Source organism: Manduca sexta, chromosome 6, assembly GCF_014839805.1.
Source record: "Manduca sexta isolate Smith_Timp_Sample1 chromosome 6, JHU_Msex_v1.0, whole genome shotgun sequence".
Taxonomy (NCBI): domain Eukaryota; kingdom Metazoa; phylum Arthropoda; class Insecta; order Lepidoptera; family Sphingidae; genus Manduca; species Manduca sexta.
The window spans coordinates 6,132,651-6,159,433 of NC_051120.1; the positions used below are offsets into that span (position 1 = coordinate 6,132,651).

The window sequence follows — 26,783 nt, forward strand, 5'->3', positions numbered from 1 at the left end:
ATATACATTTGGAAATATTTTTTATTTTATCATTATATAAATAAATTCATTATATGCACATTTACTCAAGGCACTTAAAATTATGGTCCCACCAAATAATGATCTTATAAATAAAGCAAACTCAATAACTAATAAGATACCAATCTATTCAAGAAAATAATCGTTATGTACAATATGTGTAACGCGAAACGCAAGTTGATATTGTAAACATTCGTGTCGCATTAATTCGAAAATATACAATTAACACAATAAAATGTAAAGATAAGGCATAAATAAATAAAACGTTACTCATTGTCATCTCTATAGACAAAGATAATGGAAACAATAAGCGTAATGAAAAGTAATTTCGCGATATCAGATAAAGAATACCTATTTGGACCATGCCTACAAAGTATGCCACACTTTGATCAGAAAGTATATGGATACCACGATTTACAAATAAATGTACATGACATAGACAAAATTAGAGCTAAGGGTCAGATCGAATAGACTATATTACACAACCGTTACATCAGAACATAAATCTTCGTAATACTTACAATCTATATTAAGGACGTTTATACAAGCTCTATATACAATCAGTCGTTCGCTCGGTCGTGAGAAGCACGCACAACTACACCTTTTAATCGGATCGATTCCTTTAAAATTGCAACTAGAGTATGTTAGTGGACACTTACACAATATGTTATTATGGCAACATTAGCGCCTAATCATGGACGCACATCATTCAATAATTGTACATAATCAATGGCTCGACAGACTTTGTTTAGGGAAGATTACAAACACCTGTTTTTCGGAAGAGTTCCACATCGCCACCTTATCGTGTAGCAAAAAAAAATATCAATTCCAGCAAGTAGACTAATTCTTGCCATCATTTAAAAGCTAGATGTAAAGCTGTTTATAAAATAGTGGCATCGTGATATGGTCGACGTCAGTCTTCCTTTAGTTTTATCACAAATATACCTCAACCATGGTCGGGATACCATGCTGACTATCCCATTTTGACGTAGTTAACGGGAAACTGTCCCTTGGCACCGTTGCACTCGCCGAAGTACCATTCGTCGTTGAGTTTGTATCGCACCAGTATCGTGTCGCCGGTGAGGAAGCGAAGGTCCCCGGGCTGGTCGGGCTCGAAGTCGTACAGCGCGACGGCTGTGCCCAGCAGAGGCGGCGCTGGCATCGATTCGTTTGGAAGTGGTATCTTAATCTCTACGTAGTTCGACGGGAATAACCCCTGAAGACCGTTCCTCAGGCTGCCATATAACCATTCGTGGTCCACGCGTCGTATCAACTTGATCTTGGCTTTGGCCTGTAGACAACAGAACAAAATTATTATAAAACTAAGTTTACAATCTGTTTTTAATGCAACCGGTTCACTAACGATATACGAAACAGAACAAATTATAGCAGGTGACTAGTCCCGAGTCCCGTAAGATCGGTGAAACCAACATAACCGTTCCACTCACCCCCCAACTGGTGGTAGCCATAACGCGTTTTTTCCCCACGAAAAAAGGTGACAGACACGTGATTGAAATATATAAAGAGGTAAACATTCAATATTCGTTACAGTCTACAGGAAAATTAATTCACATCAACGGTATAAATGCAAACGTCGAATCGTACCAACTTGCTCGACGTTTATTGAAACGTCAACGTATAGTATTTGACTGATATTATATAGTATAACTTTAACTCTTTACTCAGCGCACGCAACAAATGCTCTCAAAAGGAGTAAATTTTCCCCGTTTTTGCAACATTATATGCTATACAACATTAAAGGATTTTTTTAATTCGAACCAACAGTTCCTGAGATAAACACGCTCAAACATACAAACTCTTCAGCTTTATATATGTCATAGTATGGAAGTATAGATTACACTCGTCAATTAAATAATAAATCTGAATGAAGTAATGGCATTGCTCGTTTCATCTCGTGCTATTAGTCATTTGTCATTACCGAGACTCGATAAATGGTGTCCCGCAACCCTTTATTCTTCTTCTAAATAATTTATTGGAGTAGTAAATTATACAATCTGATCTTACAAGACAAGTGGGAAGAATGAAACTGATGGCCATCAGTTACGTAGCGGAAACCGCATAACAGGCATACTCCTAGATTTATGTGGTGTGAAACCAATGTCATCAATAAAAGATACTGTTTAAAGAATTCTATATTCAGAATAATTATGTAGTTACTATTCCAGTACTCTACCATTTCCAACCAAACTTGAATAAGTAAGTACATGGTAAGCCGTAGCTGAATGCATGGGGAGGAAGATTAATGCAATTATGAAGAAACCAGTTCAATAGTTTGCGATAATGTGAACTGAATGCTACGTGCATCGTGTCATCAGAGCAGAAAATGGGGTTATACTGATACTGGCAAATAATTTAATATGAATGAACTGCGAACCAATAATTATCATAAAGTGAAATATATTCATGATATTACGATATCCTTGTTTCCTTCCTATTATAATTCAAAATTGTATATATTGTTAGTTTCTACCTCAGGTTTCTATTTTTTACACAACAATGGGTCGACGTTCTTTTTGGTTGAGACATTTATAGCGATTTACGGGCTAATGAAGTATAACTTCTTTTTATTACAGACTTCTAATTATGGATTGATGGGACACTCAGTCCGCGAAAACAAATAACACTGATAGGATCACAAATAAAAGCTAATATAATCATAATTTATTTGTTGTTTTTAACTTATTAATTGAATTAAAGTGAGAAAACCTTGAAGTATCATTGGAGAAATCGCCACCTTCACAGCTGAGCAAATTGCACTGTTTGCTGAAATATTGAATTTCTTTGGCACCAATTTAATCTACGTGAGTGTCGGCGAACTGCGTTTTTATTTAATAGACAAATATATATATTTTTTGCTTTTTCAAATACAAATTCAGCAGAAAGATAGCACTGAAGTACCATTTATGGATCGATGTGAACTGTAGCAATTATTATTACAATTCAGTATAGGCTTATAGGTATATAAACAATAACCTAAAAATATTCATATTTAGGTTATTGTTTAAAACGGGATAGTTCTGTTATAAGTAAGTTTTATTGTAAAAATATTTATGAAATTCGGATCCTCTCCATCGATCGTAAAGCAATGTTTCATAATTATATATGAACACAGGTCAATAATTTATTCACTGTTGTCTTACTAGGGATACAAGGCTGCGTTATTAACGTGTACAACTCCATATTACGATAAATATGTTTTATCATTTCCGTAAGTAAATAGAAATAAAGGTTTGTATAAAAGTTTACGAAGCTACTATGTAAGGCCCAAAACTAAAATTATGAATAGCTTTGCGTCTAGTAATTTTATGCCAAAATATTTTTTAAATATCGTAATGAAATTGCACATAGTATTTTTGTAAGTAGGTAACATCGATAATACACTAGGGTTTTTACTAATGCTATCAGAGTTGACAGTAATAAATAGCGTTGGATATCAAATAATATACAAGACAATAGTAATATAATTTTACTAAATTTTAAAATTTATTGCTATACTGCTATTGAATTCTTTGCCTATTCTTGTCGCACATGTAAGTACTGAATCACAAACAGTTTATAAAACCTAAATCCATTGGCATTAGGAATCGATGACAGATATAAGAAACGTATTATTTACTTAATAATGATAAAAGCTTTGTGAAATAGTATAAATGTAAGGAAATACTTGATAATATTAATATTATCTTTGATATTTTACATATTATATACAGTACAGTGACAATAAAGTAAAACTTAATAAATGTGCCTACCTATGCGTCTACATATTTGAGGAAAACAAAAATATACCTATATACCTAACGAAGTAGATTATTTTGTATACTGAAGGTAACTATAACTGGAATTCAAATTAAACATTGACTTTAATACTGATGTAAGCTTGTAAGAGATCGCTCTTGAACGATAAGCGCTTCGATTGTCTCAGTCACTCCGATTATTATTATCGACTTCTTTATTGCAATTGGTTTTATTTTCACAGAGCGCAATAGAGTTTGGTCACCTATCCGAAGGGTTGACAACCCGCACCATATCGCTAGTCGCTTCACTAACAAGTATAGTATGTGAAATAGACACCACCGACCAGCAGGCTCTACTTAACGATGCCGGCGCCTACGAAATGAAGCGTAATGATCCCCATTATAGTTCACGCAATCAGCATCGCTATCGTAACAAGATTTGCAATTAAACTCATGACCCAGTCTCTATTGGCCGCTCGGTGGGTATTGTTAAAGGAATTTTAGCTTACACTGTCACACGTAAGCGTTCTTCCTTATTGCTATTTTATTATATAGAAATGATTGTCATGAATCTAACAATATAAGCTAAAGCACCTAGCTTCGCTTTATTCTCATGAACACAATATTAGTCAATTTACGCAGAGGTAGCAACGCACTTCCATTAATTTCGCCTAACAATTGACGACATAAAACAACCTAGTAGGTAATAAAATAACATATTATACACAGTCGTTTACCGGTTGAAAGAGGTCAACAAAACGATCATAATATTGCGACAGTGCTGAATGATATCAATTAGCGACATAGTATTTTTTGCATCGGCGCGAGCGGCGTTCACAAATTATGGAAGTGGCGAGAGATAGCAAGTTCCTGTAGCGATAATTGTCCATTCAAAGCGAAACGTATCGATAAGGTCCAATGTGGCGCACGTTAACACCGCCTACGTTCGCAAAACATATAAACACAGTTCCAGTGAAAAACGGAGAACGCCCCAAACAAATTCCCGCACCAACGGCCAGATGGCCATTCCACCTTTGACGCGATGGATTATACGTACGTGTGTTTACATAAAACATATGTTGCTACACTTCCTACTATCAGTATTACTGGGAAGTGGGAAGCAAAGCTGAACATTATTATACGCCACAAAAACTAAGTTGGACTTGCATTACGCTCGAGATATCGTATATCGTGACCTCAATCGTGATGCGAATATTACCTAAACTGTTTTGCGTTTAATTTCGTTAGAGTCACCTCTACTGGCGCTAGATTGTGCACATACAATATAAAGCAAAATCATAAATTAAGTACCTATAGATGTCAAAGTGTTTAACACTTCGGTGCTTACTTCATAGAGCATCAATGTAGATAAATACATCCCTATACGGATATATCCGATGCCACCCACACTAATACTAAGATCTAAACAGGTTTTTTTTGCCGGAAGCTAAAAACAGTCACGAATTATTAGTGGTACTTTTAAAAAAAAAAACCGTTTTATTCGACTTTCATTAATAACAGTTTACAATAAATCGACGGCTTTCTTTGATGTAATTAGAAACCGGAATATACGATATATATTTCGGTCATTTTCGGCGGTTTTTGCAATTATGATGACTAAAATTATTTGATAGTGCATATTTTAGTTATATTAGGAATATTATATTAAGTACTATTTTACATTAAGATAACTAAAACTGTTTTTAGCTGGCGCAAATTGTATGCTGCTTCTAAGTAAAAAACCTAATAATTGAGTTTCTGTTCATTTATAAATATTGCATATTTAGACGTTTTTATGCACATCTTCATGCCTATTTCGGGCTTTTGGGTTGCATATAATCGTATCTCTAATTATAATATTTTTAAACTTGTAATTTGATTTACACATCTCGCCTAAAACAGATATCTTGTGTCACGAATATAAATAAATATGATGTGAATTGTGCCTAAAACACACAGATCCATAACATATAACAAAATTTACTTAAAATAAAATAAAAAAAAACACAAACATTCGTCAATCTGGGTATCAAACCCGCAATCTTTCATTTCACTGCCACCTCATCGCTCAAAACTACACCGCAACGACAGTCGGAAACTATTTGATCTCGTAACACATATTTTCCATTAAATGTACACCTTATAAATTATTATATTCTTCATTTACCTTATAATAAACGTAGCGTAACTCCGGACGAATGCAAGTTAAACGTAATTACTAAATTAACGGGAGCTGCATTTGACCTGGTTGGAAATTTATCACTAATTGTCTGTGAGACATTATGCAGTGGTTTAAGTGATGTTAATAGTTTTAGTGAATCAGGCATTCCGACTTTTTTGTTTTTATGTCTTCTCACAACGTGTCGCAATTGTTCAAAGCTTTTTGCTTTAGAACTTGTATTTTATAATCATTTACTTTCTCATATATAAACGAATGATCAGAATAACATCGCTAAAATATAGATTCGGATTTGTGTGTAGTTATACTTAAAAACCTTGCTTTCTTGAATATCCAAGGTCAACGATTTAATACTCCAAGCGTGAATAATTGTAATAGTCATAAAGATTATTCTAGAATCCAATGCTAATCGAGCATCAGCATCAATATTTGTCAATGATCTTGACGTGCCATATATTATATTTATAATAAAAACGCTAACTGCGAAGAGAAACCCTTAGAAATAACAAACGATAATGAATGTTCTAAAAATGATTTTAATGTTTACATCTAACTAATATTGCCAAAGTTTTTGACAATGTTTAGTTGTTTATAAGAGAAAATACAGAAACCGCCGAAAGAATGCAAATTGAAACACAAGTAGGTAGATATCCTGGGCCTTATTCCACAGTGGAACTTTTCCCGGAAAGATCATTCACGCGGGCGAAGTCTGATCAAAACTAAGATTATAATAAAATAATTTATTTTTACTACAACTAGCATAAGAACTATAATAAATACAATAATTTAAAGTAAACATCTAAGTGTTACGTACTAGGTGTATTGCGCCAATAGATTACACCATTACGTTATAAAACATGAATTATAATCAAACACATTTATACACTTGTAGCACGTATTTTCTATATTTTGCACTGGTGCCGTTTTGTTTGCGTTTCAAATGTTTTATTTCGCAACGTTAAACAACTTGAAATAGTTATATGTATGCGATACAAAAATAATAATATTTTTCCGTGCATTACTTTATTATGCAAACGTTGTGAATATTTAGTTTTGTGCCTTAACCCGCTATGCAACGCTACTTGGATCGTGATCTTTGTTCTTGTTTCCTCAGCAGATTTACTTGATGATTTATGTATACGAGACTACTTCTGCGTAAATACTGCGCACGATTGAATACTTTATTTCTATCGCATAGCAGCCCTTTCAATAATCTATATATTAAAACGTCAAGAAATAATTTGCATACCTTTTTAAGCACATTACGCGCATGGAATTTGAGATGTAGCACAATTAAAATTCATATAGAAAAGATGAGTAGAAAAATAAAATTTATTTGTAATATATGTTACAAATATACGGTCGAATGTAAGCCACTGGATGTCTACTATTTCCTATCAATTACACCGATTACAATACCTATCAAACTAGAATACAATAGTGTAGTATATACTACTGCTTCGTAGCAAAATTACACCATCTCGTGGTAAGTACCTTCAGACGGCGACCCGTATTATTGCTTATGCTTATATGTATATGCTTATATAAGATTATAAAACTTTGATTTACCGTATTGTTCGCGTCCATTAATTGAGGTATACAAAATAATCGTGAAACACGATTAAAAAACTAAGTGCACGCTATAATATGAATCGTTAGTTGAACAACACGTAAAGTAATTATATTCATATTGCGAAGACCACAGATGTTATTATATTTATTTTGACAATGGCTTATGACGTCACAGAATAATAATAATTAACCATACCCGGTACAAATAAAACGATCAATTTATGCCTATTATGTTGCACCAAAGTTTAATTATTATAATTTAGATTGTTTTTTACTTGCCATTCCATTCATGTGAAAATCTTTGTTGGAATACGTGTACCACAGGAATGGTACATTTTCCGAAAATAAAAATGAATTTACGTCAACCTCTAGCCATAAACTATCTGCCAGTAAAACGTTGTGCGAGACCATATATATATTCGTAATAATTTTTTATATACGGCCACGGCAACTAGACTCTCCTGTCCCGGACGGTAAGTGGAATGGGCTCCAATAGCATGTCGACTGACGACAAATTGCCGGCCTGATGGAACCGGATACACAGGCTGATCCCGGAACGCGACACACTTACGTGGGACACTGACGTGTTTTAAAACCTTGTGTATGGTAATCGTAATTCGGGCGGATATAAAATATATCAACGCCAGCAAAATGAGTAGGTATATTATAAAATCAGTGAAAAAAAAATATTTTTCAATTAACCCTGCTCAATGTGGCTTACACGACATTGCAATTTGCAAATGTACAGACATCTTGATTATCAATGATAAATTATATTGTTGTACATTTCAAAAAGATAATATTATTATGCGCATGTACCAGCACTCGTGTACAATTTGATAATAACCGTGAATAATAGTGTGATATAAGTGTTTAGCACGGAATTAACTGCGTGGAATCATTGTTTGAAAATGTTGAACAGGTAAAGACAAAAGATTTACCAAAGAACAAACATTCTATATTACATATTTGGAATAATTTAGATAGGTACTTAACTATCGAGGGGCTGTATTTGATTGGAAATTTGGTGTAATATTATACATTCAATCCACATAAATAATATAAATTTGCTCAAGCATGATTCCCGGACGAATTTGGATGACCTTTTAATAATATATAAGCAAATGTCTTGAATAAAGACAGCCGTTTTTGTTTCAAAGTAAGCAAAATTATAGTCATGACCGTGAATTAATATTGCGTAGCGGGATCAAGATGTTCGGCGAAGACTTAACATTTTCCTCATTGGTCACAATGTTAAGTAGACGACAGTTACACAGCCGAACTAGGTATATAACACTTTACTATGTGTAGGATTGACGTCAGTCTCAGCCCAGATGGAAAAACCGCCAATGTGCAAAAACTAGGCTTTGCAATCTGCTTCTTTTCTTGAGTTATGTTTTAGGTACACAATCTATTCAAGTATTTAAATAAAATAGGAATCCAAATCCATATTTTTTGTCTTCGTAATATAACTTATAACCAATTAAAGATATACATAAAATATTTATCCATAAAATGTTTGTATCGACTCACCGTAAACGACAAATCATCAGGATGGTCAGTAAAATAGTCGAAGAGCGCGAGCGCGTATGGTTCCTCATCATCATTTGGTATTGGGGCAGCGTGTATCCACTTCATCACTTGGCCAACTCATGCCTTCCTCTTCTGTCACAAGTGGCGGCGGTGGAGGCGGTATAGTCGGCATGGGCGGCGAACACTCTCTTTCAGGAGAACACTCGTCATCCCAGTTGAATGGTTTGGATTCCTGAGGAAAAAAAAATAAATTGTATTTTGCAATGTATATTGAATAATTTTATTTTTTTAAGACCACAACTAATGATCCGATGTGTGATATGGATTCAGACTTAAATTTATTGTTTTTTTAAACTGGACAAACAATGTCTACCTCATTCATTATCTGCTGCAGATAAGTAACACATGACATGACTCATTTCAGTAGTAAGATATTATTTAATGACTTTACAACATTAAAAATACAGAATAATTAAACTTAATTCACAACTAACTATATTTAGACATACAAGTCAATGTTATTGAAAGCTACACCTTAATTCACAGTATAAATTGAATGGTAATTTACAACTAAAATAACTTTTCAATATTTGTTTGACATCAAGCTATTCTAATTGGATTTATTGATTCACTTAGTATGTTTTTTACATTTAATTACCTTCTGTAAACTGTAATAAAAATAATGGAATAATATTAATTTTATCTGTGCGCAAATAAAAAAAATAATTATGTAATAAGAATTAAATCTGATATACAATAATGGTATTATTTAGAAACTTGTTTTGGACCTTGCAATGTTTTGCTTATATTGCCATATTTTACTCCCACATGCATATGTCTTAAGATCTCCTAAATATAGAATGTTGATAGATCCAAATAGAACATTTTGCATGAGTTCATGCACTTCTAAATTTACAATTTGCTCCAACATTATTGATAATGCCAAAGTTTTATATTCCTAGATTGTAGAAATTACCCATAAACTAAATCAATATTGTTAATTTTGATAATCTATTGTTGGAAATATTGAAAATTCAATATAAATGATAACACAAATCAATTTACTAGTGATCAAGTGATAAAAGTAATAATGAAAAAACCTCAAAACACAATACTAGTAATATTAATAAGAAAATATAAAAAAAATCTACTTACAAAACTATCTCCAAGACTGCTGACCTTCTTTATTGGTGTTGTTGTGTTAACAGTCATTGTGGTCACTGGGAAGCTATCACCAAAAGTATTCTTCAAAATTGCAGCACTATCAGGAGGCTTTGGCCTCGCAGGTTTTGCTCTGATTATTGTGGGGCCTTTTAGCAAAGGAACATGAGGCTGGCTGATATTAGACAGGTCAAATGGATCCTTCAGAAGTGAAGGTTTTTTCAATATAGGAGGTTTTGTGACACTAGTCTGTGGTGAAAATGGATCCAGAGCCGTGAAATCATCGACTGTCTCCTCTCTACTCTTTCTAGAATTCAAAAAGAGATCAAAGTCATCTTCAAAACCACTCTCAGCTTGTGAAGCATTCCCATTATGTGCATTTGGATGGTTTGTTGATGTTGTGGCATCTGAACCAAAGCTATCCACACTGAGTCCATCGCTGCTGGACCTTGTGGTAAACGTTGGGGAACTTGGGGGAGAGGATAAATCTATTAAAGCACCAGTTTGAACATTCTTTGGCTCACATTTTGCAAATTTAGTGTCCATATCACTAGTAAATTCAGGTATTGTGTGTTGCTGATTAACATTTTGGTTGCTTGATTGTTTCGTTTTACGGGACAATAAAGAACTTAGCACTGTAGGTCTTCTGATAAAATGGGAGGGCTTGACTGGTATGTCAGGCTGTCTGGAGTTAATTTTTGGTGGTGGAGGTCTAGGCGGAGGAGGCTTCTTCTTTTGTTGATGTGGCAAAGGTTCAAACACATCGGCACCAAATGGATCATTGTCCCAGTTAGTTACAGGAGAATACCGATTAACTGCATTCCCTGGGACAGCAGGTGCTGGTCTTGTTGGACCCTTCATACCTATTGACAAACCAAATTATATTCACTAATTACCATTTTACATTTACACCTAATATTCAATTTAATGTAATGAATAAAAATATAGCTAATTGTACTTTACTGGCTATAATTGTCCATATAATTCTCTTGAAAAACAAGTAAAAACCATAGTGACACCAAACGGAAAATGACTCATGGCTACACAAACGGATGTATTTAATCCACACAACACTTCATAGGTTTCCATATTCCATGCATTTTCATGAACTTACTTGGAAAACTAGAGTTGCTAATAACATTAAAACATAGTCACAAAAGCACGTTGTCAGCAACAATGATATGTTTACTTCAAAGCGAGGACAAAGATCGCAAGTACAACGCACTCCGCGAATGTGAGACAACTGGCGACTAGCGATCGACTGTTCGAATTGGCTCAGACGATGCGCGTAGTCTGCACGATAATGTTATTGTGATATCGAAATCCACCCACTGCGGCGTGCGGTATGACGGCGCACCGCGGCACGGCCCTCCACGCCTTAGTGTTGAGCGGTAACTGGTACCTGGCACCCGACAGTACGACCTTGATATACGTCGACGTAATAACATGGGACGGTTAATTAATCATCTTACTTAAATCTAATAATGATGATAGCACTCAAAACACAATAAAATTAATACAATGGAAGTAACTGTTGATTACGCACCTTGTTTGAATAAGTTCATAATTTGGACTGTTATATTCCTGTATTAGAAAAATTTTAAATGTTCAATAACTTTAACGATTTATTTCACAGTGCCCTAACATTAGATATTCACTTTACAACAATTTACCGTTTGATTTGTAAATTACAATTTTAATAAAAACCAAAATGCCTACAATTTTTACGTCGCAATCATTACATACATTTTTTATTTGCGTACACATTACATTACAAACTGACAACGAAAACGGAATGTTAGGGAATGTAGATAAAAAAAATTGTCTCTTCAAAAAATATCGATGGATATACTTATATGAATAAATGAATAAATTCATTGAATACTAAGCCATATATTATATTATTGTAAAATTTAATTAGCTTTTTCCTTATTATCTAATTATTATGTAATATATAACTGGATTTGTTATAAATATGACTCAGAGGCTGTATGTGTGAGTTTCCTTAGTCTTTTAATTTTTGATATATATAAAAAAGGAAAGCGCAGTGGTTATTAGTTTATTGGTCTCTGGTGGTTATATCTAAAACAACTTATACTAAGCGTGTCATCTATTTCTGCTAGGTATTTTATACTAAATTTAATGGCACTATTTATCTATTTTTACTTTACCCATATTTATTATAATTATGTATGCGCAGTAAGATACAGTTCACTCATTTTATTACTACAAATTTGTTGGGTATAGTACGTGTTATATCAAAATAAAGACACTTTATAGATCTTTTATTTTAATTATTTTATGTATATTGTCTGTACGTATCCTTGTTCTTTACCAAAAGAAAAAATAAAACTATTTGCAAAACGTCAAATGGCTGGTCAAATAGAAATTTCACCTGTCAAAAACAGGTGACTGATAGTAAAATTAGATTTCGTTTTTTACAAAATTTAATGAAAGTACCAGACATACACACTTTCAATATATATTATAATTCTCTTTGATACACACATTTTAGGATGACTACACAATTATTTTTACGTTAGGATTGTGCCCGATTACAGTTATTAAAAAAAAACAACTAGGGTATTATTAATTCAGTAGTTTCTTTTCGATGGGAGGATTTAAGTATAATAATTTAAAAGTATAGGTGTTACTCTTTGGATTTGGAACAATTTTTTTTAAGAATTACGTGCATATTTTATTTATTTTGTGGGTTATGGCTTATATGTGAAACATATTATACCAATTTGTGCACAAAAAACTATAGGAATTAACAAGTCAGATACATCATCGGAATTTCATCGGCAATTCTGAAAAGATCGAAGTGAAAATGACTAAAAACATATTGAACTTACCGGTTGATATTTTAGTAAATGTACTAAAAAAACTTGGGCTATCCGATTTACGAAATGTTATTCTTACATGCAAAACATTAAGAAGTTTAGTAGTTAATGACAATACCATATGGAGATCAATTTGTCGTGACAAACTTATATTGGAGGACCCATTGCATAATAGGTATGGAACAAGAACAAAGTCAAGAATTTAATTAACATAGTCATGGTTATGTAGAAAAATATTGAAATGTTTATGCTTCCAAATTATATTTTAGGAGTAACAATGAACAAAATTGGTATAACCGTTGTAGAATATCCAATAATTGGTGCAGTGGATACTTCAAGAATAAGGTAAACAAGATTGTCATTAATATGTTTTATAGAAGTGGCCAAAAAAAATCAAACTAATTGAATCAATAACATTTACTTTGAACTTGGCCATTACTAGCTTTCAACTCAGAGAGAAACCTCACATTTTTAGCAAGGGAAAGCAAAGTAGAAAACTTTTATATGGGGACAAGTTTAATTCATTTCTATAAATACAAAACATGTAGTTGTTAATCTAATGGGACTGCTGCTCTCTCCTGATAACACCCATCCTTTAATGTAATATGTTGCAGAAATTTTAATAGCTGTACTTATTTACAAAGTATAAGTTTAGTATACTTTTGAAGACTATAAACAATATTTTTGCATGCATTACAATTTTACAGGTAATTGTCCAGTTCCATTCAAATTATATGCCATGGCTGAAACTTCACAATTCAGAAATATTGGCAGTATCTAAAGGATCTGAACTTCTGTGCTATGCAGTAGACAGAAAAAAAATACCAAATAGCAAAAGCACCTGTTGGACATTGTCCGTCCCAACAGTGAGTAGAAATGATGTGCGCACTCACGATATATCAAGATTTGTTATCAGAAACAACACTTTGGTATGTGGAAATAGGTATGACAAACTATATTATAAATATGGATCAGTTTGCATGCAATGTGCATATGTGCATTTGCATGCCACTGATAATATATCAACTGCATATATATTATAATGTAATATTTGAGTGTATAAGCATGATTATTTTGTGAATTCACATTATGTACCATATTACATAGTGTCCATATTCTTCTGTATTCATATGCATGATAATTTTTTACCTATGTTTGGCTCCAAAATGTACTACAGGCCATTCTGAACATTTTAGTACATTTTTTATAGTGGAACATGGTCAGTGATTTTCAAAATAATATATTTTCTGATGGTAAGCTATTTATTATTTGGCAGTTGATATTAGAGCCTATTTGCATCTGCAAAAAACAGACAAAAATTATCTAAGAGTTTAGACTGAATAGTGTAATAATCAATTTCCTCACTTTTATTATATTTACTTTATAGGGATGGGAGCACGGCCGTATACAAAATACCATATTACAAACAAAAACCATTATTGTTGCATCACATACAAGATTGTCATGAGAATGGTCAAGTGGAAGTGTCTGCTGTTGAGTTGATTGAAACAAGTGATTTTTGTTATATTGTCACTGCCTCAAATAACAGCCAGAATATAATCTTTTGGCAATCAAATGAAAATGGCTACAACATAACAGACAGTGAGTTAGTGAATAGTTACAGAATTTATTTGTGTTATAATTACCGTTTAAAGTTTGATCTTTATAGTCAAGAAATGATGTGAACTCTACATTTTTAGATAATTTTCAATAGAACATTTGTAGTGAAACTTTTTATGATTTATCATACTTTGAAATTCCAGGTATAATGGACATACCCATCCACAATGGTGAAGGCGTGAGATGTATGGCTGTAAATAATGTAATGGATAAACTTGCCATCGGTCTTGATGGAAACAGTAAGCCCCTTTTGCTTGACATTCATATGTATGTGGATTTCTAGGTTTTAAATAAGCCAACAATTGTCATTCTTAAAATTTAAATTTTTCTATGAAGTATTAATACACAAGTTCAAGTGTTATATTGTGTGTAGTTATATTCTTAAAAGATATTCAATTGTTAGTACTATTAATAATAATAAACCCCATATTCTCTTATATGGGTATGGCAAAAACCTGATTGTAAGTGAAGTAACGTTCAGATGTAGTATGTGTGTATCAATTGACGAAAGTTAAATGATCTTTAGCCAGTTAACACAATTATGCGGGGAATTTGGTAAATTGAGCGTTTGAAAATATTATTTATGAATAGGTGAAAACATACATTATAATACTTAAGTCTTCAAGGTTGCATTTAAGAATGTTAATTGATCTGGTCGTAATAATATTTAATAGTGTATTGGACTACTATCTCTTCTTTATCGATATAAAATAAATTGTTTATTTCAGAGGTAAATATTTAATGACTGCAGATTCAACTAGAAACTCTAAACAAGCAATACGTGACATTGGTTGGCATAACAACAATACTATTATGTACGTTACGCATTCTGGAATGCTGCATCTTATGGACACCAGGACCAATGACTTTGTACGTAAGACTGACCAATATTATTGTATCAATTTAAAAAGATCAGAAGTTTGAAAAAGGAAACACTCACTCAAGGAAGGAGAATTTATCAATATTTTTTTTATGATTTATGAAGCTCCAATTTAAAATACCGAATCTTTTTTTTCCAGGTATTTAATGTGAAAGATCCTTTTTTGTCGACATTGTATTGCATAAAATCGGACAATAAAAATGCAATCGTTGTAGGCTCATCAGAATATTCGCGTTGCGTCTTATTTGATGCCCGAAACTGCACAAAACACGTCCAGGTAAGACTTTATGTCAAACTTTAACATTTACAACAGTACAGTAATATTTTTTATTGGTGTGACATAAATAATATAATAAATAATATCAGCCCTGTATTATAATACTTGCCCACTGCTGAGCACGGGCCTCATCTACTACTGAGAGGGAGTTGGCCTTAGTCCACCACGCTGGCCTAGTGCGGATTGGTAGACTTCACACACCTTCGAAATTCCTATAGAGGACTTCTCAGATGTGCAGGTTTCCTCACGATGTTTTCCTTCACCGTTAAAGCGAACGATAAATTCACAAAGAATACACACATGATTTTAGAAAAGTCAGAGGTATGTGCCCTTGGGATTTGAACCTGCGGACATTGGTCTTGGCAGTCCGTTCCACACCCAACTAGGCTATTGCCGCTTGATACACATAACATACGATAATTTTACTTCCAAATTCCCTGCTGCATCTGTAAAGTCCAAGGTTCAATACAAATTAAAATGGTACTACCTTGGAGATACACGGAAACCAACGCTTATATAATATTTTTTATCGGACATCAGAGTTATAGACTATCACAAATAATTATTTTTGCGGGGGCACAAAGGAAAATTCGATAATATTGCCATGAAAAAGTACATGAAGGGAGGGGGGAGGGGGGCTACAAAAATTATGGAAATACAGGCCTCAAGAATTATAGTGTCTTCAAAAAAGAAGTGACAAAAAAGCCTGCTTATAGGTATAACATGCTACAACTACATTTTTAAGTACTATATTTGGTGTTTCTATACGCTTAATCATTTTTTATTTCAGATATACTTTACACAGACGCGGCCTTCGCCTGTATATTGTTTAGATTTTGACTCCACCAGACTGTTAACGGCGGTTGATCGAGGAATATCTGCTTTGAATTTTAATATAAATACGTTCAACGTACAAGCCCGCGACTATTCTCATGTTTTTCAATCGTGATTTTTCGAAAGAAATAAAGGAATTATGTATATAAATTCATTTTCGTTTTTTTAATTTTGAGTATCTGATAATATTGAATATTTAAATATAATATTATGTATGATCAAATCTCTAATTAGATCCAAATATTGTAAGTCAGCAGATATAGTATAAATTGGCGATTATATTTTAATTGCCTTTAAAAACTATCTAGTCTCAAGAGAAAGTCACGGATATGTTGGAGGCATCCGAAGAAAATTATATGGAGTCATCTATTTTAGATCAAACTGTACGTTCTATATCTTCTTTGCCAAATAAAAAAAAAAGTAGATAATTAATTTTCTGACATCTGACATTGACAGCTTACCCAAAATGTAACCTCATATTGTTTTTAATTCCAATTTCCAATAGTCCCACTTCATTTCAGTTCTCACAATACTTAAGAAACACTCTGAAAATCATAATGCAGTAACGTTATTGTATTCTTTATCTAAATAATACTTTTGTGTCATCTTTAAAAATATGTTTAGAAACAAAATATTAAATTTTCTCAAATTTAATTTTCGAATTCATAGAAGAATGATAAGCACCAAGATTCGAAGAGTAGCCCCAATTTCTATAGGATTTTTAACCACAGCGCATTGTGAAGATAAACTGCATGATTTTATGGCTTGGGATGAGAATACACTAGAGCACGATTTTCTGATTCGGCAAGCGACGACAGTCAATGTAAATGCTGCTACACAGTTACTTACTGTTACGTTGGTTGCTATACAAGACACAAGTGAAAGGTAAATTATAAAACTTATTTAATTTAATCGAATCCCTCTACACTATATTATCTGGGTCTCACAGGCTGACATAATCCTACTAATAATAAATGCAAAAGTTTGTGACAATGGATGTATGTTTGTTTCTCTTTCACGAAAAAACTACTAAACGGATTTGGATGAAACTGTACATTAATATTGGTTATACCTCAGAATAACACAAAGGCTATAATTTGTAATGATTATGTGTAATTTGGTCATAATATAACAATACATATCAAGTCGGAAAAAAATAATTATCCTGGATAACTCCTTTACGCGGGTGAAACCGTCAGCATAGTAATATATAAATATTAACTAATTACTGTAAACTTGCAGGCTGCGTGAAGCATTAACCAAAGAGATATGTCTTGTGAAGCAAGCTTTAGAGTGGGGGGAGGAAGGGACCCCGCCACATCACTGGGACCAACTGGTAGCTATACGGGGCTCTCTGTGTGATCTCAAACATAATCTGCATACACTGCTTAGTGAGTTCCTCTTTATCTTATTTTATAGGTTTGGTTGTGCATTTCTGTCTATGAAAATATAAACAAGAGCTAATCTCACTAATATAAATACATTTTGTGAAGATTTCTGAATGTTTGTTAGAAGTAAATTTAAGTGAAATAAATACAAACCTTAGAATGGTTTTGGATAAAATTTTGCATATATTTAGATGAATTCTTCGACAATATATGAGCCAATTTTGAGCAGTACACAGTAGTTTTGTGCTTAAGAGCAGTCAAAATCAATATCTAGTAGTTAAATCAATGTAGCTATTATTCCAATAGTGGTAAGAAGCTATCTTGTGAATAGTAACTTGTTTCTTTCCTTAGTACTAACAAGTGTTGGATATATTATCTTTTTTATATTTTGTTTTAGATTTCCATACTATTAAATTTTTTTTTTTTAGGTTATATGGATTATGCAGAAAAGTTAGCAACTGTGGCAGCAGAAATATCATATCTGTCGGGAAACATTGCAGCTTCTGATGCCATTTGTGAGAGAATCGATCATGCCTGCAGGTAAAAAAACACACAAACTTGTGTAAAAATTTATTAAAGCATTATACATTGTAACTCAAATATTCACTTTTCAGTTTTTATATAGCATTATAAATATTTTAAGTTTACTCATAGAGTTTAAATTAACAAGTTGACTTTTAAAAAATTATATTTATCCATTAATTAAACCTTATGTATATGTAAAAACAACAATAGTCACCACATTTGACTTCTAACATTGTAATGATATGATAATATAACAAATTTTTAATAAACGAAAATAGTCTTATATTAAGTTCATATTGTGGATTATGTACAAAAAATGGATTGTGTTTCAGGACTTGCAACACTCAAAAACAGTTGACCCATGAGCTTCAGCAGGAGAGTTTAGAGCTGCAGCAGCAAGCCATTGTCACTGCACCGCAGCTGGAAGAGAAACTGAAAAGAGACATGCCAAATGATAAATCTAAAGCAAAGACTTAAATATTAACAATGTGTTGCTGTAGAAATTAAATTAAATATAGTTAAACTATGGAAAACTTCCATTAATCCAAATGTTATTTAAATAAATAGAAAATAAGTAATTTACAAATAATTGTTTAATATATAATATACACTATACATTCTAAGCCAACATGGTGGGTTAAGTGATCTAAATCCACTCTTGAATATTTTTAGCTTACCCCAGAATTCTAATTTTCTCCTTAATGTGACAGTGTTGTAATGGGAGCAATAATATAAACTTTTTAAAATCCCAGAAAAATCGTGTTTATTCTTTGGTTTAATACCTTTGATTTCAAAATGTTGCATCCTTGTTGAGATGTGTTTCAATATCCACACGGCAGATGGGGCAGTGTTTGTTGGTGCTGAGCCACTGGTCAACACACTCCATGTGAAACAAGTGCATGCATGGCAGTCTCCTAAAATACATAAAATGTTACTGAGGTGCAATACTTGATTATTATATGAGTTGGCTATCCAAAGTACTGTTGAAAATGATTGTGAATATGTGGGTATTGGTGGCCTTAGGGACCAAAAAATTGGCAATTGCCCAGGGCCTTGTATTTGTAAGGGGTACAAAAGATTAATATTAGCTATCGACAATCAAGTAAAAAGACCTTGCATTAGATAAGGCTTTCACTGTTTGAGATTCTAATATCATTAGAATATTTGGTGACAGCTTTTTAAAAAAATATTTTTACTTCATTATTTATTCCCAAATGTAATCAAGTGCTCTGAACAAAAGGAACACTGTACAATAATAAAAAAAATGTACCTGCAATCGGAGTCGACCTCGAAGATGGAGAGGCAAATGGTGCACTTCTCGTCTTGGTGGTGCGGCGCGGGCGGCGCGTAGGCGTGGCGTAGCGTGTTGCGCTCGATGACGCCGCGTGACGCCCCGCGCGCGCCCCGCCAGCCGCGCCGCGGCTCCATCGCCTCCGCCTCCGCCACGCGCGCCACCACCGCCGCCAGCGCACTCGTGCCGTGCATGCCCTACACACACGCATACACATACTAATGCCATCCAAGTATAGATTGAGTGTTGGATAAAAGTTTTTAATTTACACGATAAATCAAATTAGTACTTTTATAGTCATAGGTGGAGCATATTTCTAGAAGTACATGACTTTATATAGTTACATTTTTTAAACGGTAACATCTCATATCTTTAAAGAAAAATATCTTACCACTGGCTGTATAGAAATATGCACATGTGGTGGGTGCATTTGAAGATAGTGATGCATGTGATGATGAATGTGTTGACCGTCACTAGAAATCAGAGAAATTATCATTTAAATTACACAACTTACATTAATAATAATTTCCCTTAGGGTTGATTTTTCAATTGTCAGATAAAAGTTATCCATCAAATAATCCTAATCCAACTGAATATGAAAGTGAGAAAAATAAACAATGATTTATTATGTTAATAACATAAGAAATCATTGAATGTTAGCAAAATAAAACTATTTTTCGGATTTCGATTCTGACTTTCCAGCCTTAATGGCTGGCCCTCGGCTGCAGTCTTCAAAGCGTCGAAAATTATAATATAAGAACCGCAATAAAATCCACAAAATAGTTTTATTTCAATGTCTGACATTGGCGTACACATAAGAAATCAATTACTATTTGTTTGGAGGTGTCAGAAGTAATAAAATGTTTCTCACAAACTGCGTAATTTGTAAAGCAATTTTATTAATTGTATAAAATATACTTACAGCACCACAGCTGGAGGCAAACTTGAACCCAATCCCGAGGGTACTGCCAAGTCTAACTCCTCAGGGAACTGTTGTGAACAGGAATAATTAAATAATTCAGAGGTTATATTACGGTATCCACATTTAACACCTCAAGGAGATACTTACTGAGAGGACAGTGTTGAGTGGTAGGGCTACATTAGGGAACTGCGAGAATCCTGGCCCGAAGCCGACACCCATGTCGCCCATCATACTACGACGTTGCATTTCCTACAAATTGTAAAACACATGTTGAAATATTAACAGAAACCCTAAAAATGTTTTACTTCATCACATAAAAATGATCAAATGCAAATTTCTATGTATGTGATATTGTAGATACATATAAACTCACCATCATATGGTGTTGTCGTTGCCACAAGCGTTCATGCACGAGGTACGGCGGTGCGACCGACATGCCGTCGCGACGACGCTCGCCAACTGCAACACAACATAATGCTAATATTTAAAAAGTGTAGCCTAAATATAAAGTTAACCAAAAAGAGACATTACACTGTAAACCAGTCAAGATGAAAATTTTGCACACCTAATAACTCAAACATATTATTATGTCACTGGCATTGTCACCATAATAATGGACTGAACTGATTTTCTTAAAGTTTACTAAGCAAAACATTAATTTATTACAGTGGAGACTCTATTATCTGGACTTTGCATGGAACCCAATAACTATTTATTTAACCAACTTTAAAAATTCTTTCACTTATAGTAAGCTACTTCACCCCTGAGTGTTATAGGCTAGATAAGGTTAAAAAACATATAGGTTTTTACTTAACATTAACGAGCTGAGTCACAAATAAAACCTTGTAAAAAAATAGCTTTTCATCAAACATTAAATTATCCAGATGCCTTACAACAACTAGTCCGGTAATGGCGTTTCCACTGTATATCTACAAAGTTGCCATAAACAAAAATAAGTAAAACAGAAAGTAAGGAGTAGTACAGACGGTGTGCGGGTGGCGCGGCGTGGGTGGCGTGTGCGGCGTGCGAGGCGTGTGGCGCGTGCGCTGGGTGCGCTGCGCCTGCGCGGTGCGCGTGCGGCGGATGGAATAGCGGCGCCGCCCTCGTCGCCGGACCGTAGCAGCACCCGCCGCATCCACCTACCTGCACCCTGATACAAACACACAAAATTAGAAACACGATATAACACAATTTTTCTTGAGAAGCCCCAAATAATCATAATCGGACGAGTCTAGTTGATCTAAGAATTTGGCTATATGAACATTTGCCCCGTGACTATTAACATTACGAAGGTGCTTATGATAGAAAATATTGATACCTAGTGCGCATGAGATGCGCGGGCGGCGGTCCATCACTGAAGGGGTGGTAGTAGCGTGGCGGCATATGCGAGCGCGGAGGCGCGGCAGGGTGCAGGGGCGGACGCGGGCGCGGAGGGGACGCGCCGTCCGCTCCGGCCATCGCCTCGCCACCCTCACCTGACTCCATGGCTTCTGTGCCGCACTCGGCACGCACAGGCGAACCAGTCAGGTCGATTACTTCGCGCTATAAAACATTTGATATAATATTTATAAATACTATCATATAATAATAATAATATCAGCCCTGTATTATATACTTGCCCACTGCTGAGCACGGGCCTCCTCTACTATTGAGAGGGATTAGGCCTTAGTCCACCACGCTGGCCTAGTGCGGATTGGTAGACTTCACGCACCTTCGAAATTCCTAAAGAGAACTTCTCAGATGTGCAGGTTACCTCACGATGTTTTCCTTCACCGTTAAAGCGAACGATAAATTCACAAAGAATACACACATGATTTTTTTAGAAAAGCCAGAGGTGTGTGCCCTTGGGATTTGAACTTGCGCACATTCGTCTTGGCAGTCCGTTCCACACCCAACTAGGCTATCGCCGCTTTTTATCATATATAAATAAAATATTAATATTTACATTAAATGTTATAAAAGTGTGATGTCAATCAGTCAAGTTAAGCCTTTATTAGTGTTAATGTAAAATCTTATAGAATCGGCACTTACACTTCTAGATTTTGGAGGCTAAATTCCTCCAAAATGTATGGAGAAAGTTATTGAAATTTCTGCCTTTAAAAGAACTCAAACTTCTCAAGGTCTCATAGAGTATTTGGATCCTTATAACCCACAGCATTGATGCGCGTCAATTTTTTTTTAATAAATTGGCAATTTTCTTAGTGACAGTACATGATTTTCAAAATCTTTGAATGCAAACCTTAATGTCTTTAAAAATGTGGACAGTCTCCTAAGAAAGTTTTCTTGAAGCTACAGCAGCAATGGAAGCTGCTCTTATTGACATGTCACTGCCAATCCATACTGCATAGGAAGTATAGGTACACACCACATTATTTTCTTCAGCGAGTAATTGCACATCGTCATCAGAGCTGTCAGACACCCAGTCGAGCTGTAGATCCGGCGCAGACAGTACGCCGCTCGTCGCTGATCCCGATGCCTGTAATTGTGAGTCTTGCTGTAACAAATGGAAAAAAAACATTCAACATATATTTTTACTACTAATCAGATATGTTAGAATGTGAATTTTTAAAAATTGGGACTAGAGAGTCTTCATCACTAAATACGAAAAATTCTGAAGATATTTGATTGTTTATTACAATTAACATGACAATGCCAGAACTAAAATGAATTTGGTTTAAAATAGGAACATATACATATCAAAGATATGGAATTTTTTATCTTAAAAAATTCTCAATGGTAATTTATTTATTATTCTTGGAAAAGTTTTTTACAGGGAGGTAAAACCACAAGAATTTTTTTGAACTAAATATTATATGTATAGTAACAGATAAGGCTTACTGATAATTTTCTGATTTTATTTTGCTCTGTGGGCTGAGAAACTCTTGCCGCACTTGTACTGGGTTGCGGCGATGGCGCCTTCACTCTCCTATCTCCTGTAGCATCTACATCGCAACACCTTACACTTTCATTCTCAGACTTGACAGATATGTTTTCACTAGGACCTCCATTTCCTGATGAGCTTTGCTGATTCCTTTCCATCTTAAGCGGTTGTTCCGTTACTTCCATTTTAATTGGAACAGGCTGAGTGGTACTCTCAGAGGATGTTTCTTGTTTGATTTGAGTTTGCTGTGTGCCTGGTTCCTCTTTAATCTGTGATGTATTTGATGAACCAAGTGCACTGTTATTGTTATGACTACATATATTTCCTTGATGGTGATGATGATGGTGATGGTGGTGGTGATGGTGATGAGCTCCATTTTGATAGTTGACATGCAAAGGACTATGTCTGTGACACTCGTTTGAATGAGTGTGGCGGCCATTATGTATAACGTTTAACCTACAAGAACAATTATTGGTAGGGGTAAAACCATGTTCTTGTTTTATTTCAAATGGAGGGCTTTGAACATTTTGTTGTTGTGGTGTGTGCGCACGATTGAGGTTACTTTGACGCCTTTCGTTTATAACTTGAGCTACAAGATTGCTATTATTGTCATTAACTGTGGCAGAAGTACTTTCATTTGGTTCTCCTTTTACGTTAGCTCTGGAGCCAACATCTGTATGACTACAACCAGCGCCACTTGTTTGAGCAGTCATTGCATTACTGGGATGGTCACCATTTCTTTGTTTTCGTTTTGGAGCAGATGAATCATCCTCGTCTTCAGAACTAACTTCTATTAAATTTGATGCACCTTCATTCTCTTTTGAGTGTCTTCTTCTTGGTGATATATTGAGCTTTCGACTAGGCCTTTCTAAACCACTTGGAGCACTGCCACTATTTGTATTGGCTGTGTAAGTCATGTTCAGACCAATACTGTTATCCCTTATCTGAACCTGACTCGGTGGCAGTGTATATGGCATATGTTGAGGCATGTAATTATGGTTTTCACTTACCACTATAAGATTATTGTGATACGGTGCTCCAATATGATCATGGTAATGAGCATAATTACGATAATAGTACCCATTTGGGTTGAGATTTGTGGGTTTAGGTTGATAGCGAATGTTAACTCCAGGTATACATCTTGGACCTGTTGTATTATTGTCTGGATTATTTCCCATATATTCATAGTAGGCATGTTCTAAAGAACTAGAACTATCAGGCAGTGGTTGATATTCTTCAGGGACTGGTGTGTGAGACACCGCTGGATGTGTTAACGGAGTTATATTGTAGTCATAAGATTGGTTGGGGGTTGTTGAATGCACATAGTTGGATGATAGTGGTTTTGGGCTCTGCTCAGTTGTTGAAGATGCATCTTCAGGAGCTGATGGTAGTACTTCTACCTCATCATCACTCACAGCAAACAGGGCATCACACTCCATTTCCTCTGTAATTAAATATTATATTTTTATGAACGAGTATTGTTTAATATAGTTCACAGTGAAAATTATAACAATATTGTATACATTATTTGTATAATGGTTCAATTAACTTTAAAATCATTTATTATAGCATCTAAATGTCTATATATCGTTTTAAACTCCAGTGTTTATGTAGAACCGAATGTGATTAAAACATAAATAATTATTAATGGAGACAAAAGAAGTCTGCCTATCATGGTATTTATCATGTTGATTTATAACATAATGAAACAATCTGGGTTGATATATGTAGTGGTACTTTAAAGCATTTTATAATTACTTCAACTGATAAACAGAGCAATACTAAACTTTGCGTAAGTTATTTTAAAACCAGAGCTGTCACACAAACTCTGAATCTTGTGTCATTTATAGATATTGATATGTTTTATAATATAAATACATTTAATTTCTTTCAAACACTATCGCACACTCGCAATAATAAGTAATATAATACTAAATATAACTTGAAATTAATGTTTTATGTCACCACCATCTATGTTACCAAACAATACGTAATTAAAAATACCATTTCTCTGTTGACTATCAGAAGCTGTAGACGAAAACACACTGTCCAATATCGCGCCCAGAGACGAGGGGCCGGGCAGGTCCCACGAGGACGAGGAATGCTCGCCTTCATAACTTTTCTCAGTCATTATAAATAATAAATAATCACTTCATATTGTTCACAATGCGAATCAACAAGCCTCCAAAAGGCGTTGAAGAAACTTCTTTCATATGGTTAACAATCGACATCTATGTTTTCCTTTTCGCGACATATTGAGTTTTTTTTATTTAAGCTCAAAAAGTTTAAAAATATTCAATGAAATAGAAATACGAATGTTAATTTTTAATATGACGACAGAAATTTACATGGCAATTGACAAGACAAATCACAAAAGCCCAAAGAGTAAAGAGGACAAAGAGTATAAATAAATAAATAAAAAAACCAAAGACAAATGAATAGAGAAAATAATACAATCGATAAAATACCTCAATAGGTGCATTAATTATAAAAAAATACCTATTTTATATTTATGGGTGGATGTATGTATATATGTATCTAAGGGTGTGTTCAGTTTAACGGATATAACAAGTCCCGAATGACCACAGATTTCTACATAATATACTTAATTCTACAATTACGGAATTGGGCTGGACAAAAAATATCGATACATCGTAGATATATTACGGATGATTCGATAATTTTTGGTCTGTAAATTAAATATTTAAATTTATATTTTATTCTCGGATTGCAACTAATTCTTATGCGATGCTTTTGTGTTTAACAGGTTGATGAACCTTTTAGGTCATCACCTAAAAGGTTCTTGATTGATCTTATTAATGCCACTCCTACTTTATAATATGTCACTCTCTGTGGCCGCTACTGCCGCGACTAGCCGCAGTGTATACGGCTTATTAAATTTGACAAATCCAACACTGTATTATTATTTCGTCTAGAATTAGTGATGAAATTGATTTTTGAATTAAATCAACAGAACAGTTTTAAATCATATAAACATCCTAATATTTACGAAATAATTTGTTGATGATTTTACACCCAATTGTCACACAATATTATAGACGATGGAATAAAATTTTATCTAGCATCATAAACTTTATACTTAC

At 34.1% G+C, this 26,783-nt stretch overlaps 4 protein-coding genes across 4 annotated transcripts; 2 read left to right on the forward strand and 2 right to left on the reverse strand.

Moving 5' to 3' along the window:
• Positions 1 to 3: 3 nt before the first annotated feature.
• On the reverse strand, positions 4 to 12,021 carry LOC115447311 (protein app1). The gene is given in 5 exon segments (XM_030174325.2): positions 4 to 1,309; positions 9,058 to 9,130; positions 9,132 to 9,289; positions 10,213 to 11,081; positions 11,765 to 12,021. Coding segments are annotated over 5 exon segments (1,437 nt in total). The 5' UTR covers positions 11,784 to 12,021; the 3' UTR covers positions 4 to 991.
• Positions 12,022 to 12,289: 268 nt separating this feature from the next.
• Positions 12,290 to 16,826, forward strand: LOC115447292. The gene is made up of 8 exons (XM_030174301.2): positions 12,290 to 13,236; positions 13,331 to 13,406; positions 13,769 to 14,004; positions 14,449 to 14,663; positions 14,825 to 14,948; positions 15,410 to 15,551; positions 15,701 to 15,838; positions 16,629 to 16,826. The coding sequence occupies exons 1-8, from the start codon at positions 13,049 to 13,051 to the stop codon at positions 16,785 to 16,787; spliced, it is 1,278 nt and encodes a 425-aa protein (XP_030030161.1). The 5' UTR covers positions 12,290 to 13,048; the 3' UTR covers positions 16,788 to 16,826.
• Positions 16,827 to 17,107: 281 nt separating this feature from the next.
• On the forward strand, positions 17,108 to 19,342 carry LOC115447293. Its single transcript, XM_030174302.2, has 4 exons — positions 17,108 to 17,557; positions 17,915 to 18,063; positions 18,489 to 18,600; positions 18,918 to 19,342. Exons 1-4 carry the CDS (start codon positions 17,289 to 17,291, stop codon positions 19,060 to 19,062), a joined length of 675 nt encoding a protein of 224 aa, XP_030030162.1. The 5' UTR covers positions 17,108 to 17,288; the 3' UTR covers positions 19,063 to 19,342.
• LOC115447291 lies at positions 18,618 to 26,070 on the reverse strand. The gene is made up of 12 exons (XM_037446768.1): positions 25,684 to 26,070; positions 23,637 to 25,123; positions 23,164 to 23,292; positions 22,117 to 22,340; positions 21,785 to 21,948; positions 21,172 to 21,257; positions 20,946 to 21,047; positions 20,799 to 20,866; positions 20,268 to 20,349; positions 19,856 to 20,073; positions 19,368 to 19,499; positions 18,618 to 19,017 (listed from the first exon to the last, which is right to left on the reverse strand). Exons 1-11 carry the CDS (start codon positions 25,808 to 25,810, stop codon positions 19,376 to 19,378), a joined length of 2,811 nt encoding a protein of 936 aa, XP_037302665.1. The 5' UTR covers positions 25,811 to 26,070; the 3' UTR covers positions 18,618 to 19,017; positions 19,368 to 19,375.
• Between the last annotated feature and the right edge of the window lie 713 nt (positions 26,071 to 26,783).